Source organism: Nymphaea colorata, chromosome 9 (assembly GCF_008831285.2).
Source record: "Nymphaea colorata isolate Beijing-Zhang1983 chromosome 9, ASM883128v2, whole genome shotgun sequence".
NCBI classification, from domain to species: domain Eukaryota; kingdom Viridiplantae; phylum Streptophyta; class Magnoliopsida; order Nymphaeales; family Nymphaeaceae; genus Nymphaea; species Nymphaea colorata.
The window spans coordinates 19,312,478-19,330,199 of record NC_045146.1 but is presented as its reverse complement, the minus strand read 5'-3'; the positions used below and the strand labels follow the sequence as shown (position 1 = coordinate 19,330,199).

The 17,722-nt window shown below is 37.9% G+C and overlaps 1 protein-coding gene across 5 annotated transcripts in view; it reads left to right on the top strand.

Moving 5' to 3' along the window:
• The window catches only part of LOC116261494 (serine/threonine-protein kinase ATM), a 145,682-nt gene that overhangs the window by 114,966 nt on the left and 12,994 nt on the right, over nucleotides 1–17,722 (top strand). For 3 of the 5 annotated variants that reach the window (XM_031640278.2, XM_031640277.2, XM_031640279.2), the window contains 7 exons: nucleotides 11,056–11,150; nucleotides 11,263–11,371; nucleotides 13,733–13,822; nucleotides 15,674–15,753; nucleotides 15,847–15,925; nucleotides 16,554–16,600; nucleotides 16,698–16,797. In XM_031640278.2, coding sequence (XP_031496138.1) covers nucleotides 11,056–11,150; nucleotides 11,263–11,371; nucleotides 13,733–13,822; nucleotides 15,674–15,753; nucleotides 15,847–15,925; nucleotides 16,554–16,600; nucleotides 16,698–16,797 — 600 coding nt within the window. Of the gene's footprint in view, nucleotides 1–11,055; nucleotides 11,151–11,262; nucleotides 11,372–13,732; nucleotides 13,823–15,673; nucleotides 15,754–15,846; nucleotides 15,926–16,553; nucleotides 16,601–16,697; nucleotides 16,798–17,722 lie in introns of those variants that run through there. The other 2 variants (XR_007574323.1, XR_004174299.2) reach the window with 2 other exon arrangements.

Sequence of the window (17,722 nt, the reverse complement as noted above, 5' to 3'; positions counted from 1 at the left end):
ATGCTTAGAAGTTTAGATTTTCCTAATCTTGATGAGACCTTCAATAGGCTAAACAGATTGGCTGTTACACTTTCTTCCATCTTAGAACAACTCACAGTCACCTGCCCTTGCCTCATTTAGAGGAGGAAGAAGTGGACTATACTCTTCCCGTGGTAGAGGAAGTGGCCGGGGTCGCGGAGGACGTGAAAGACTTCAATGCACATATTGTGGTCGTCTTGGCCACTTAGAGGATAGGTGCTGGAACAAAGTGGGTAAACCTAACTCATCCGCTTCTTTGACTGTGACATCTTCATCTAGTTCTACTCCAAACACACAATCTATCAGTATAGTTCCTAAGGCGAGTCACACTACTGCTTCAGTAGATGCTACATCTTTTAATTATGGAGCATCGATCAAATACTACACCTTCTACCCCATCGGCATCTACAGCTGTCACAAATTCAGCATACTCTGCAGGTAGAACTTCTTCTAATGGTTGTTGGATAATTGATTCTGGAGCATCTAAACACTTTTGTGGTGATACTAATATTTCAAACCTGCAAAATTTTAATTCCTCTCAGCATGTTCGATTGGTGGATGAAAGACAATCTCCAGTAGAAGGACATGGAGATGTTTATCTCTCTCCATCTTTGCATGTTCATGATGTGCTATATACTCCTGAATTCCCAAAAAATTTGTTATCTGTAAGCAAACTAACTAAAGAGATGAATTGCAAGTTATTTCTGACCCTTGTACTTGTGTATTTCATGATCTATCGACTAGGAGGAAGATTGGTGGAGGCCATGAGAGAGATGAAACCTACTTCTTAGATACATTTGATAAGGAGGCGTCATTCTTAGTTGATTGATCTTCAAGTGCTTTCCAGTGGCATCTCAGATTGGGTCATCCATCATTCCCTAAACTTCGGCTGCTATGTCCTTAGATTTCTTCCACAATGTCTATCGAGTGTGAAGCTTGTCAACTGGGCAAGCATAGTCGTACTTCTTTTCCATCGAGTCAAAGTCAGTGTAGCCAAAGTCTATTTGATTTAGTTCATGTTGATGTTTGGGGGCCTAGTCGGGTTCCATGTCGGTTGTCGTTTCGTTATTATCTGTCTATTGTTGATGATTTCTCTCGTGTCACTTGGGTTTTTTTTTATGAAGATAGAACTGAAGCTCCTTCTATCTTGAAATCCTTCATATTGGAAATAAAAACTCAATTTAATTGTTGTGTCAAGTGTTAGAATTTAAAGATTAGACATTATGTAAGTATACATATGTATATTTCATATATACTGTCATACATCTAGTTTCATGTATGATTTGTATATATGAATATCTATGTATGCATAGGTGTTTATGTATTTTATTTTATTTGTTTCTTTTTCTTTTTATGTTCCTTTTTATTTCTTTTCTTTTTCTATTTTTACTTTTTCTTATTTTGTAAAGGGGAACTAGCTGTTGGGCCAGCTTCCAATGGCTAGATTTCTAGCCGTTGGAGCTGGCCCAACAGCCAACTCCTCCTTCTTCTCTCCCTTTCATTGTACTATAAATAAGGGACTGTTGTCCCTTGTTTTGTTAAGGCTTTTAGGCCTCTCTTGTGTCCTCTTCTCTTGAGATTAATATATTTATCTTCTCCTCAAGTTTGAGGTTTGGTTGTGCATTACCTATTGAAGGTTTTGGAATCTTCAAGAGTGTATCTCTTGAAGCATTTGCATTCTCAAGATTGGGACTGATTTACATGGTATCAGAGTGAGGTTTTGGCTCTTTGTCTTGCTGTCTTTCAAGCTTGAAGATCCCTGGTATTTCTCTTTCTTTGGAGCTGTGAAGCACTCCAAGTGTTCGATATATTGCTGCTTTGAGTTGACACAAGAAGGTGTTGTTATTTTGCTGACCTCTTTTGGTGATATTTGTGACGGGATAAAGCTCCCTTGGTGGTGAAGATTGTGGCAGTCTTTGACGTGTCAAAAGCTTCATTTTGTGTGACTGTTTTTCATCCTAGCACTACCTCAACGTCTCCTTTACAAGGTACACATTATGGATGAAAGAACTTCTTCTACTCCTCTTCCTAAATTAACTTCATCAAATTATGTTTCTTGGGCAAAAACTATAGAACATTTATTAGAAGTAAAAGCCTATGGGGATTTGTTGATGGGTCTAAAGGTGAACCTCAATTAGTCCTCACCAAGACCATAGATGGTAAAGCCCAAGAACTAGATGGAGTTGAAAAAGACAAGGTTATGAATGAATATGAGAGAAAATGGGAAGAGTGGAAGATAGGACACCACAAGATTATCACTTGGATTATTGCTTGTGTTGATACTACAACCATGGGCCAAATAGCAAAACATAATTTTGCTCATGAAGCTTGGGAATTCTTCAAGAAAACCCACACTATGAAGGATGTGGCCTACATGTGCAATCTTCAGATGAAGATTGCAAGTCTCCAACAAAGGGATAAGTCCATTAAAGAATAAGTTAGAGAAATGGAGCAATTATGGGACGAACTTACTCTATTTGAACCCGAATGGTATGATCCAAGAGACATTGGAGTTAGAGAAAAACAAATCCAAAGGGAGAAATTTTATAAATTCATTCTTGGTCTTAGATCGGAATATGATGGAGTCAAAACTTCCTTGCTCCATAGGCATAAAGTGCCATCTATGAATGAAGCCATAGCGGAACTTCAAATGGAGGAGAATAAACTCAATTTTTCCAAAGATAAGAGTGAGAGTGTTCTTGCTACCTCAAGACCCGGTGCTCATATGAGAACTTATAGGCCTCCTCACTTTAATCGAAACTATGAGCATAACAATAATGGCAACAAGAAGATGATATGTTTCCATTGTCAAGAAGAAGGACATACTAAACTTAGATGTCTTAAATTGAGGAGATTTGATAAAAAGACAAGTATGGCTGGGACAATGTATGAAGAAAGCAATCGATTTGACCTAGACAAACTTGTAAGTGCCCTCCAACCAAAGCTTATTGATGCTCTTCAACCGCTTGTCAAAGGAGGAGGGACTTCTCCAATTTCCGGAGCAACGGTGGCATCTACATCATCAAGTAAGTACTCTTGGATTCTTGATTCCGGAGCTTCATTTCATATGACGCCTTGTAGTTCTTTACTTACCGAATGCACTAAGGAAGAATCTTGCCCATTTGTTAAAACCGCCGATGGAACTCCTCTTGAAATCAAATGTGTTGGGAATATTGATCAAAATTTTAATTCAAAAGTTTTTAAAATACCAAAAATTAGATTTATTCCCAAACTTAACTTAAATCTCTTGTCGGTTTCTCAAATAACAAATCATGGATGTGATATTATCTTCTCACAAAATAAATTTTTGATACAGGACCATCTTTCCAAGAAGACGATTGGGGAAGGTTTTAGGAAAAATGATCTCTACTATGTTGATTTTTTGGATCTTTCCAACCCTACTTGCAATGTAGTCAAGAAGAGTGACATTCAAGTTTGACATCAAAGACTTGGGCATTCAAGTTTAGGAAAAATGTCTTGTATCCCTTTTTTGGAAGAAAAATGTAAAGAAATGATCTCTTGTGATGATTGCATTAAAGCCAAAATTAAGGTTTTACCTTTTGGAAATAGAAATTTTGTTGCAAAGGCACCTTTTGAATTAGTGCATTCGGATGTATGGGGTCCCGCTCCTATTATGTCTAAAGGTGGTTTGCTTTATTATGTCATTTTTGTGGATGATTACTCACGATATGCTTGGGTTTACTTTCTTAAACGTAAATCGGAAGTCTTTATGAATTTTAAAAACTTTTACAACATGATCAAAACTCAATTTGATGCAAATCTTAAAATTTTTAGAAGTGATTCCGGGGGAGAATTCATTTCCAATGAATTTGAAGAATTCCTAAAGGAAAATGGAGTTATACACCAAAAGTCTTGTCCCAAAACCCCCCAACAAAATGGAGTTGTTGAAAGAAAACATAGACATATTCTTGAAATAACAAGAGCTCTTCTTATATCAAAAAATGTTCCAAAAAATTTTTGGGCTGAAGCGATTCTAACATCCATTTACTTGATTAATAGAATGCCCTCTAAAGTTTTAGAAAATATTTCACCTTTTCAAAAACTTTGTATGTCACACCCCGACCTTTTTAACCCTCAAACTATTTTTTTTTTTTTGAAAAAGACATAAAGCATCGAGATGTGACTACCCAACAATTCAAATTGACAATGAGCCAAGCAATACAAAACAATTGGGCGAACTTTCATTGATATAACCATTTTGTTTCCTACAAATTCACATCTATGTGCATAACCAAAAAGCCCCAAAATCAATAACATTGATGCCTAACAAAAAAAGGACATCAATAAACCCAAAACATGACGCGCCGGCACTACAAACGACAATCCCAAAACCACCCCAGTAGGACGTGAGTGAAGCCATCCGCTCAACCTGTTGCCCCGGGTCTGCCAAAACCTGAAAAAGAAAACAACTGAAGGCTCAGCCTTCGCAGTATGGCAACAAGCCAGGAAAATGCCAAACCCTCTCAAGTAAGGCTCAAATGAAGGGACAAATATCAACTCATCTATCGTCATGTCGCGTCTGAGTGTGACACGTAAAAGCCACTTGATGGCCACACTAACACAACATCAGTCACATGCGAAGCATGCTTAAACATAACACTTGCATCCATATCAATCACATATACGTCAGTCACATGCATTCTGTCAAACACATTGCATTTTCATTAACTTTAGTGCATTAACAGTTCCTGTGGGTGCAACACAGGCACGTGCACACCGCGGGCGGCCTACAGCCGAGAGACAATCCCCGTGGTGGCCCATAACAGTATGGATCCATTTCACCCGCTGCAGCGGTAGAGCACTCATCCCTGGATGTGTGAAGTCCAAGGTGAGATACTCAGCCTTCCCTAGGACACCCAGGTTGGGAAGGCGGGAGCCCAACGCTCCAAGCACAACACACAACAGAACCCTGGGGCCTTACACCGCCTGCGCTCTGACAGGCGAGACCAGTGGCAAATCAAGGGGGACGTCTCCCAAACACATAGCCACATCCCACTGGCCTCTCATCTCTTAGTTATTCATTCTTATCATTATAGTTACACATTCACAAGATGACTGGCTAGCACACGAGGTTAGTACACTTCCCGAGTGCACCCACACCTCTGATTACCTCCACATGAGGTCTATACATACAGTAACAGTCATTGCTAGCCGTCATACCATACGGGTACAACCACCATCCAAAACATCCATTAGCATCATTGCCCATGGCAATGCATATGTAACAACATACACATTCATATCAATCATCACATCAATCATGTCAGTCACCTCTTTGAAAAACATAGCCAATCCACAGAGAGTAGTCTCGATCTGCGGTTGGCTCGTAGCTGTCCTATGCAGTTATCATTCTATGATGCTTTCTAATGCACAATTGGGGTCGAGGAGACACTCGACTCGATACCCCGCCTCATCTGTCCTAAACAAATATCAATTCTAGCATGCACATGCCAATGCGTAACATTTTTAAAACGAATGACTAATAATCTTTCTAACCCATTCATATCATGTAAGCAACATACACATACTCAATCACAAAACAGTCAATCAATTAACATCACAATCCTAGGATCCCTTGATCCTAAGAGCACTCAATCACACAATTGCCCCAGACAGGAATTTGCCTGGAAAGTTGCCATACCTGTGGCGCGCTCACCAAATTCTTCAAAATCCCTCAAGCTTCGAACTCAAGGTCGACGGGATGAGCCCGGTGCACCTGCAAACATAAACAAGAATAAAGTTTCTACTAGATACCTACACCAATCAAACAGAAACGAACAGATACAAAAATAAAATCCTTGAGGCACGTGTCATCGCCTCAAGAGGGTATCGACAGGTAGTGTCGACCAACAAGCTCTCCAATAGGCCTCTTCCTTTACGTCTTGACGTTGCCTCGAATTATCAAAGCCTTCAACCATCAATCAAACCATCACTAATTCCTTCCTCAATAACGTTCTTTAAGTAAGACATCAACCTCAAGTCACATCCCAATACGCATATATCCCTAATTGACTTCATGATACACCCGTTCACCGAAGTCTGCGCTACACTCCCTAAGACGGTTCTAAATCTTCCCCACAACCTCACAATTTCTACCATGCTTCCCTAAAGCTTCGAAAATTAATCCATCATGCTTAAACGATCATTAAATACATGAATCATCACTTTCCAACGCAAATCCTAAGTTTCCCCCAAAAAACAAAATTACTAACATGCGTCCCAAAATCATCAATTCTAAGCTCTAGCATGCTCGAACCATAATTATACATGCTTTAGAAGGTAATATTCATTATTTTGAGCTTGATTAGGTATTGCTCACCCCAAAACAAGCGTCCAAACTGCTACAACCCTTCTAGCAACCACTTCACACGTCTGATCAAGTGCCAATGCTCGAGATTGCTTGCTGTCGCTGCTCACTACACGCCCTACTAGCTGGTGAGAGGGGAAAAACGTCCCTAAACCGCAATCCAACCCCAAAACGCCATGGAAAGAGTCAACATACCTTCAAAAGGTTCAACACAAAATCTGTTGCTAACCCACGGTAGCAGTAGGAGAAAAAAAACTAAAACGAACCAGAGAAAAGGGACGCTGACAGAGAGGAGAGACAGAGAGAGGAAGGGTTCGGTCAAGGGGGAAAACGGCCGTGGGGTGAGAAGAGAGAGAAAGAGCAGGTGGGGGAGTGCGGGTGAGTGAGAGGAGGGTCGAGCGGTAGAGAACCAGCGGAAAGAGGGGAAAGAAAGTGGCGAGAGAGAAGAAGAGGGGACGTGCGGCAGAGAGAAAAACAAAAAAAAAAGGGCATCAGTGGCAGAGAAAGAAAAATCGCACGAGAGAGAGAGGGTTTACCAAGCCGCCGCCGCCGCCGCCGCTGCCACCTCCGTCGCCGTCGCCGTCGCCGTTCCAGCCACCCCCACACCGTCCGCCACTCTCCTCCCTCTGCGCTGTCACGGGAGACCTCCAGGCGACGACGAAAAAGGAAGGGGAAAGGCGAGGGAGAAGGACCTCGCGTCGGGCCCTTACGCGAGTGGGGGTCAGGTCCGGGTCTGGACCCTAGCTTGACCCGACCCGCCGAACCAACGAGCATTACATTTTAATTTGGAGTCAATTTATAAAAGATTCAAACTCTTTGGTTGCAAATGTTTCATTTTAAATGACAAAAATGACAAACTTTCATCTAGGGCTATTCAATGTGTCTTTATTTGCTATTCCAAAACTCAAAAAGGATATAGATGCTATGATATTGAAAAAGATAAAATGTATATTTCAAGAAATGTGATATTTTTAGAAGAAGAAAATGGCTTTAATGAAAATAAACCCAAGCATGAAGATGACTATTCTTTTTTATGGATAAATGATGATGATGATGATGTTTTGCCTTCTTCACATGATGATGCTCTAAATGAGGTTGAGAGTACTCCTTTTAGATCTCCACCAAGAGAAGTTATAGTTTATAAGAGAAGGTCTCAACAAAACATCCAAGAGTCTCAACCTACTCTTAGGAGATCTCAAAGAGTTTTTCATCCACCTCAAAAGTTTGTCTCCTAGGAGTCTTTTTCCCCAAAACATAGAGCTTGTTTATTAGCTATTCACTCTCATGTTGAACCTTCATCATATCTTGAAGCCAAAACTAACCCACATTGGATTGAAGCAATGAACAATGAACTTAGAGCCCTTGAAGACAATAAAACTTGGGACATTGTGTCTCTTCCTATAGGAAAAAGGACAATAGGATGTAGGTGGGTTTACAAAGTCAAGACTAGAAGTGATGGATCACTTGAAAGGTATAAAGCTAGACTTGTTGCCAAAGGATATGCCCAAGAATATGGGATTGGTTACGAAGAAACTTTCGCCCCTGTTGCTCGTATGACCTCTGTTAGAGCTCTTATTGCCATTGCTTCTATTAAACAATGGTCTATATGACAAGGTGGTGGACACTCTTGAAGCCTTAGGAGTAAAGATGAAGATTGATGATGGAGAAATTCTAGAAAATCCCACCCCATTTCGTCAATTGGTTGGAGCTCTCACATATTTGTCCATCACAAGGCCTGACATATCACATGTTGTACATGTCATAAGTCAGTTTCAACAAAGACCCACTTCTGTACACATGGGAGCTGCATTGAGGATTGTTCGATATGTCAAACACACAATCACTAAAGGACTTTTTCTATCCTCCTCATCAAACTTGAATATGATTGCCTATACTGATGCTGATTGGGGTGGAGATCCTAATAACAGGCATTCCACCACCGGTTTTTGTGTTTTTCTAGGTGACTCTTATTTCGTGGAGGTGCAAAAAACAAAATAAAGTATCTCTATCATCAACTGAAGCAGAGTATCGTGCCATGGCCACCACCACCATGGAGATTGTATGGTTAAAAAGCTTATTGAAGGACATTGGAATTGACTTAAATGAAGCAACCAAGCTCTGCTGCGACAATAAAAGTGCCATCTACATTGCTAGCAATCATACTTTTCATGAACGGACAAAGCATATTGAAATGGATTGTCACTATGTGAGAGAAGAATATTTTAGCCGAACAATCGATATGTCCTTTGTCCCTTCCGAATATCAACTTGGAGATTTCTTCACCAAGGCACTTGCTTCAGCACGACTTCAGTTTCTTCTAGGCAAACATTCGGCAATCACACCGTAAGTTTGAGGGGGGGTGTTAGAATTTAAAGATTTGACATTATGTAAGTATACATATGTATATTTCATATATAGTGTCATACATCTAGTTTCATGTATGATTTGTATATATGAATATCTATGTATGCATAGGTGTTTATGTATTTTATTTTATTTGTTTCTTTTTCTTTTTTATGTACCTTTTTATTTCTTTTCTTTTTCTATTTTTACTTTTTCTTATTTTGTAAAGGGGAACTAGCTGTTGGGCCAGCTTCCAACGGCTAGATTTCTAGTCGTTGGAGCTGGCCCAACAGCCAACTCCTCCTTCTCTCCCTTTCATTGTACTATAAATAAGGGACTGTTGTCCCTTGTTTTGTTAAGGCTTTTAGGCCTCTCTTGTGTCCTCTTCTCTTGAGATTAATATATTTATCTTCTCCTCAAGTTTGAGGTTTGGTTGTGCATTACCTATTGAAGGTTTTGGAATCTTCAAGAGTGTATCTCTTGAAGCATTTGCATTCTCAAGATTGGGACTGATTTACAAAGGTTGTTCGCATTGACAATGCTCTCGAGTTCAAATCTACTCATTTACTTGAATTTTATAAATCCCATGGTATTGTGCCACATTTTACTTGTCCTTACACATCCCAACAAAATGGTGTAGTTGAAAGAAAACATCGCCATTTGTTGGATGTAGCCCGCACAATCACGATTCATTCACATATGCCTTCCAAATATTGGGGAGACGCAATTTTGACCGCATGTTACCTAATAAATTGAATGTCATCCTCTTCCATAACAACAAAATTTCAATTCAAATTCTCTACCCAAACAGAGCTTTGTTTTCTTTACCTCTACGTATATTTGGGTGCACTTGCTTTGTACATAAACTTGGACCCAATCGAGATAAACTAGCTGCGCAAGCAAGTAAATGTGTATTTGTGGGATACTCTAAAAATAAAAAAGGGTATCGATGCCTAGATCATATATCTAATCGAGAGTTTGTTAGTGCCGATGTAACCTTTCTCCAGTCGTCTCCATTCTTTCCTGCAAGTCCTTCATATCCAAAGTTTGAGATGCCCCTTTTTGTTCCACTTCCAATTCCTCCTATTTCACTTGAGTCCCTCTCTTTTTCATCATCACCCACCTGTTTCAATCCCTCCATTCCACGATTTAAAGATCATCCTCTCACATATTCAAGAAGGAATCCATCATCTAATGACCCTGCATCATTTTGCTCTCGGAAGGTAAATAGTTCTGAATTACATGACATGCCTGAGTGTTCCTTTGATGCTTTTGTTCCTGATGAATTACCTATTGCCCTGCGTAAAGGGATTAGACAATGCACAATTCATCATCTTTCTAAATTTGTTAGTACAACTCATTTGGGAGATCAAATGTGCAAATTTATTGATGCCTTGTCAGCTTCACTTCAGATATGGTCTATTATTTAGAAGAAGCTCTTCACTTCAGATAGAAGCTTATTCTGATGCAGATTATGCAGGCTCAATTGATGACAGAAAGTCCACTACGGGATTCTGTATCTTTGCTGGTGATAACTTAGTTTCTTGGAGAAGTAAAAAACAAGCTATTGTTGTTTGATCTAGTACAGAGTCAGAATATCGAGCCATGGCCCAAACAGCCACTGAAATCACCTGGGTGAGAGCCATGCTTGAAGGTCTTGGAATTCAGATAGAATTGCCTATAAAAATGCAATGTCATAATAAAGTGGCTACTTATATAGCAAATAATCCGGTCTTTCACGAACGGATCAAACATGTTGACGTTGATTGCCATTACATTAGAGACTTGGTTCAAAAGACCAACCTGTAGATATATTTACCAAAGCTCTTCCTATGTTGTAGCAAGCTGAGCATGATAGACATCTATGCTCCAGCTTGAAGGGGAGTGTTGAGGAAACGTGCTGGTTTGGGATTTGAAGTTTCTTGTATTTTGGAATTTAGTATTAGGTGGTTTTCTGAATTTTTAAAGTTTTGTTGAACTCTTTATGTAAAGGGTTAAACATAACCCTAATCCTTATTTAGTCTAAAGGAAAAAGAGCAGCCGACATATTCTTGACTACTTCCTATTCTCTCACTCTTCCTCACGTTCTCTTCTTCTCCCTTTTCTCTACCTCTCTATGTAACACTTATAAACCTGTTTTTCTTTCATATTGCTTATGTAGAAAAGTATCTGTCGTTCTTGTGAGTTTGTCCTTGTTTCTTATGTACTTAATGAGAAGATACTTATATCTAACTGTCTGGCCCTTCCAATTTTAATTTTTTTTTTATTGATTTTGATAATAAAATGTGTTTTTCATTACTTTACTTCCTGTTTTTACTCTGTTGTTTTACCCGCTATGGTGATTTATGTGCATACTCCTTTTGTAGGTTCCTGTGGTAACAGCTACCATTCCAATTGACCATAGCTGTGAATACCCAGAGGGGTCTTTTCCATACTTTAAAGGCTTTGCAGACTCAATCATGTATGCATTTCTGGTCCTCTGCATATGAAGGTTGCTTATTTCATGTCTTTTTCTGTGAAGAAAATGTCAGGTTCAGTGTCACAAGTTCAAGCTCGTTCTTCTGTGTATACAGGATAATGAATGGAATTAATGCTCCAAAAGTGGTTGAGTGCCTAGGATCTGATGGCCATTTATATCGCCAACTTGCAAAATCAGGAAATGATGATTTAAGACAGGATGCTGTAAGGAAATAGCTACAATCATCTTTTATATGTTACTTTGTCTTACACCTTTCTGGAACCAGGAGCAGCCATTTGCCTAGGGAATCTTATCTAGTTAACATCTTGCTCATCTTTTAAAGTCTTTTGCATGCTGTTGCTCAGACATATTGTACAATGGCATCTTATTTGGAGTTTTTCCATAAGCATTACCATATAAGTGTACATTGAAAACTGAGGTGATTATTTTGAAGCTGTTCCCTGGGGCCTTAAGTATATTATGTTCAGTGATAGTCGAGATAACTTGGACACTGTCATTTTGACAAAATTGTCTAGGTGTCCTAGAACATGCTTCATGGTTTCATCCTGTTTAACTTACAATGCACTTTGCATTGATATGACTATAGTCTATATGTGATGCTAATATCATTTTGAAACTCATGACCAGAACAAGGGAATCCATTTTCTTTTTCATGCGAATCACTTCTTCCATTTGAATATGGCTACTCAGGTTATGCTTGGTTGTGTACCAGTTGTGTGATGAATATTTTGTGCTGCTTCTTTACCGATTGTAGGCACTCATTCAATCACCTCAGCATCTTGTGCTTTTGGTTCATCTATTCTTGTTTGAATAATTCTGTTGCTATATATACTAGCAATTTTTCACCAGTTTCTTACTAATGCGACTTTTGTTTTCCGGATACTGTTACCAGCATCCTTATCTGTTAATATTATAAAATTTTCCCTGGAAATTAACTTTTAAAGCAAATAGTCATTTCTTACAGTGCTATGCATAGTAGTTTGAAGGATGGAAATTTTACTTTCTTCGTGTTCTTTCTCTTGTTTCCCTTTTTTCGTCGGTTCTTGCCAATGGGGATGGATACTCTGCTATTTGTTGTGATATCTCATTGAGAGATGCTTCTTAACATCTATGTCACATGGGTATATATGTGGGGTGTTGGAAAGTTCACTTTTTCATGTTCTTTGTCTTGTTCTCTTTCCTTTGTGGACTCTGTTCTTCCCTAAGATGCCAATGAGGATGGACATGCTCTTATTTGCTGTGATATCTCATAAGTGGATGCTTCTTAACATCTACATCACAGGGTATAGGTGTGGGCACTAGACACAGGTTAAAAGCAATTTCAGAAAACTTGGGTGCAAAGACATGAGTACATGACTATAAATATAGTCCTTAGATTTGGATCTAAGATTGGTTTCTCTGGCTGGCTCACCTATTTTTCAGCTGACTCTCACATATTTAACCACACAAATGGGAGTACATGTATTAAATTCTATTTTTAAAAGAAATATTAAAATCCAACATAAATCACATTCTACAAGGGTTTTAAAATTATGAATCTTGGTTTTCTCATGTTCAAACTAGCATTCCACGTCCATCTTTGTAAGATTTTTGGAAACCCACTTAAATGGCCAGTTTCACTGGGCACGAGGGATGTGTGTCGGCCTCACCCATCCTGAGCGACGGAGTCTAGAGTGAGAGAGACAAGGTTTTTTTTTTTTTTTTTTTTTTGGTGGGGGGTGGGGGGGGGGGGTGTGTGGGGAGGGAGAGGAGTCAATCCTGCAGCCAAGTATGTTTATGGTCTATCTATTTTGTGAATTCTCCTATTGCTTTTCACAAACTCAAACATATGGATGTATGCACAATGTGAAAAACTATATGATCAAAGCAAAGATCACAAAATATGGTTAGCAGTCAACCTGGTACATAAATCAGACCTTATGATGAGTGGTCTTCGCTCTTTTGCCTCTTAAAGTCTGATCTAACATTGGATTTCTCGATTTTTTGTTCTTACACCTTTTGATATTCCACATCCATCTATGTGGTTAGACCTTTGACAAATTCTGATGGCTTATTTGGGGCTTAGGCTACATCATCTAAGTATCCTACAGAAGTACAAATTGAAGCCACAGGATAGAATAAAATTGTCGACGAATAGTCAGCAGATTGATGACCAACATACTACAATAAACATCCATAATTAAAATGCACAAAATAAAAGGATATTAAATTAATCAAATAATAAAATTATCAACTAATTGAAAAGGTTTATATAAAAAAGACACAGTTGAACTCGGTCAAGGACTCAAAGTTGGCTGAGTCTATAATTGCACAATAAATGCACAAGAAGTGTTGACTGATATTTTTGCTGTGTGAAGCCATCTTCCATGTTTTCACCTTGACTAGATGTGTCATGCTGGTGCAGCTGCCTTTCTTTTGTCCGTGGGACAGCTGAATACTCATCTGTATCTCTTCCCAAATAGTTGGGAGGTTTTGTATGTGTAGAATCCTGAGATGATAGTTATGCACTCAATTCATGTTCATCAAAATCTTCATCCTGGTCTGTAAAGAGGTTATTTTTGTAGGTCATGGAGCAATTCTTTGGTCTAGTCAATACATTTTTGCATAGCCGTCATGTCACTTGGAGGAGAAAATTACGCATACGCACTTACAAGGTATACTTATCTAGTTGATGGTTCAAGCATGTTTTCATGTATTGAATGCCATTTGCTAATTAAAAATTATTAGATGTTTGTTTTGAAGTGCCACAATATATTGAATGTATAATAACTGTGTTTGAAATTGTACCGACTGCGATTGCAACATTTGGAAGACTGTTAGTCTAGAAACTTCATTTGCTATTTCATATCTAAGACTCTAACTACTCATGTCATTATTTATAGAACTAGATGTAACCGGTTAGTAAGATAATAAATGTAATGGGAATAGTGGTCATTACTTAAAAGCTAGTATATATTTTTTGCCAAAATCTTTCTGTTGGCAACAAAAATGCTATTCATATTTAACTTCTTAACCCTAGCCATATTGATCATCAGTCCTTGTTCTGTCCATGCAAACTACAATGAATTACATCTTCACTTTGAGGCAATAACAACTTTATGTTGATGTTCTTAATCTTCTAGCTTTTATTTCCCAGCTTTTCCCATCACAGGCTTGCTTTGTTTCTATCCTAGAAGTCTCCTAAATTCTTAGCATTACCGGAGTACATCAATCGGCTTAGTCTTCTTCATATCACCATAAATGTTGTTTGTGCAATATAGAAATATTGTTTCTCATTCCGTTTCAGGTATAATCTGAAAAGCTGAATTGTTGTGTTTCCTACTACACCTGAAAAACTTTCTATGCTCCCCAAGTCGGAAAAATCAGGGTAGTAATTCCCGTTAGGTTCTTGGACTGGTACAAACCCATGCGAACAGGCACTAGTAGCTCCAGAATCCACATTGAACTTGGAAACACAATCAGATTTTCATGAGAAGACCTCAAAGTACTTGATAGATTAATCTCCCTCTTGGAGTAACAGATTACTTGATATCTATCTTTAAGAGGCTTTTTAATGCGAATTTCAGAATACCCTTATATTGTCATTCGTTGATGTTTTGACATCAGCAGGGGAGGCGGTTAAACTTTATGGAAGTACTCACATGTATATGTATAAAACTGTCATATGCTTCAATCTTTATGCATATACGTCATTTTCACATATGAGTTTGTTAATTGTTAAATATATGATTTGCATGTGTGTGTGTGTGTGTGTTCTTTTTGTAATTTTTGTTAACATTTTTGTCTATCTTTTATTTGCTTTTTATTTCTTTTTTTCTGACGCTGCTCTGCTTATCTGAGCTAGCTATTGGTTAGTACCAATTGATAGTTGTCTACCTGTTGGAGCTGGCTCTCTCTTCTTCTTCTTACTCTTGTCTATAAAAAAGAAACCAAGCACCACTCTGTAATGAGGCCTTGTGCCAGTTTTCTATCCCTTCCCTTCCCTTTAATACATTTTTAGTTCTTTCAATGGAGTCAGCCTGTCAGGGCTCTAGTCTGTTTTCTTTTCTCTAAGGCTGTATGCCTTTATTGCTTGTTTATCATTTTATGTCCTGGTTTACATAGGTATATTTTCAAACTAGCCATCAGCATGTGAGGTGACAGCCGTGGAATGCTTTTTTTATGTAATATGTGATTTTGCTAGGTCAGTTGAGGTGTTGGCTCTCTTTTCTTTCAAGATGAATTAAAGCACATGTAGACTATAGGCAAGTTTGTTAACAAATTTTACCTGTAAAATGATAACCCTTTAAATTTGATTAGCAGCTTCACTCATTGAAGCTCGTCTTATATCTTGATGAATGATGTGCTTCCATTTTGAATGTCAACTTCAGGTTCTATCTAATCTCTATAAAAGGCAGGTTTAAATAATGTTGACCATACATAGAGCATTACCAGTCAGTAAACTACAGTTTTTCTCTTTCTTTTTTTCATTTTTGACATCCTTCTTTTCGGCCGTTGGCCACCAGGTTGTTCCATTTACCCCCAGTGCTGGCGTGCTTGAATGGGTTAATGGCACAGTTCCTCTCGGTGAATATCTTTTGGGAAGGTGGGTCTGCCATTGCAACATAGTTGTCTATGTACCAGAAATTTATTATTTGAAAGGATTAACTGAAAAAGGATAATCTTTTTTATATTTTAGCATGAAAACTGGAGGGGCACATGGACGCTATGGGAAGGGTGACTGGTCATTTCTTCAATGCAGGGAGCACATGACGAATGTAAGTTTCTTGCTGAATGCTAGTGGATTTTGCATTCAAGGAAGAAAAGTTGGCAAAAAATGTGGTCTTTGTTTTTACATTGCATCAAAGGATGTGATTGTCAAATATGTCCCAGGCTGTTAGATTTTTTCAATTAGTTCCTGAAAGCGTATTTCTGTAGTTCGCTTATCATTCTCATTTTTCAGTTATCACCTTTACCTCTGTTTTCTTCTTGTTATTCTTTTTTTAGAATTATTAGCATCTTATTGAGGAAATTTTTATTTTTTTCCCATGTAACTGTGTGGATGAAAGTTTTTTTATGTCAGTGACTTTTATGGCTTAGGTTGACTTCTCAATAGGTTAATCTTTAGTATAGTCCTGAACGTTACATTTTTTAAATCAAACTGCTGGGTTGTTTGGAAGCTTAACCTACACATCCCTGCTCATGCTGTTTCGGCCTTCCCGGTAAAAAATTTCATCTTCATTGTCATAATTCCTCAAACTGTGCGGTGCATTTTTTAATATTTGTTCACTAACTTACTTTTCTTTCTGTTGTTTTTGTTGCACAATTTGCACTCTCCAATTAAACTTACAAGCTTTGCTCATTGGGCTGGAAAAGGAATTTCTAATTTGCATGGTTGAATTGTAGGAGAAAGACAAGCGCAAGGCTTTTCAGAGGGTCTGTGAAAATTTCAGGTGCCATCATGTTTTGGCTTGTGTTGGCCGTATCTGAACTCCGAAGATTTTTTTATTTGTGGTGGATGTTTATTTTCTATTGTTTTGAAATGAGCAGGCCTGTTCTTCATTTCTTCTTCCTTGAGCGCTTCTCGCAACCTGCTGATTGGTTTGAGAGTAGGTTATCTTACACTAGAAGTGTTGCAGCAAGTTCAATGGTTCGTATATTTTTATATTGATGAATGCTTGATATATATTTTTTTTTTCTTGCTTTTTGAATGACAGTTATATACATATAACATCTGAGGTATAGTTCTTAGGATTTATCTGTAAGGTTTTTCTCGGGTTCTAAACAGGAAATTTGCTTCTTTTCAGGAGAATCTTGGAAATTCAAAAATTTAAAGACTATAAAAACAAATTAAAGAATATCAGAACTATAGAAAAAAATAATGGTTTTGAGTTTTCTGCTAAGTTTATTAAAAATGTTGAACAAGATGCAAAATAAATTATTAAAATATTAAAATAACATAAAAAAAATAAAACATTTTCCTTTGAAAAAATGGGAAGAAACATGATAAAAGGATCGTTTCATTTTGGCATTCTTTTTTAAAATATCATTAATCTTTTTCCTTTATCTTCGTTTTTTTTTTTCTTTTTGCTTTATATATATATATATATAAACGTGTTTGATTATTCAGTATGTCACATAGGTGCCGGGTGCAGGTGCCCGAGCAGTGCGGCGATGGTATTTATTATTCTTACTATGATTATTATAAAAGCAAATATGTAACTATATACACATGAAAGTTGAAAAAGTCATGCTTAATAAGCCAAAACAGGACACGGAAAAATAACAAAATATAAATGGGAAGTAAAACAGCAAATATAAGTTGATAAAATGAAACTAAAAGTCATGCTAAACAAGTAAAAACAAGATACAGAAAAACAGCAAATATAAACTGGGAGAAACAGCAAATGCCAAAAACAGTACATTTAAGTTAATAAGTTAATAATGTGAACTGATTTAAACATAAAACAGAAAATTAGAAGCACCCATTGCCATGAGTCGTTAGTTGAATCGGTGATACAGCTGAAGCAGAACATGGGAATACAGCAAAATGTAATAAGGCTGAAAAGTGAGGA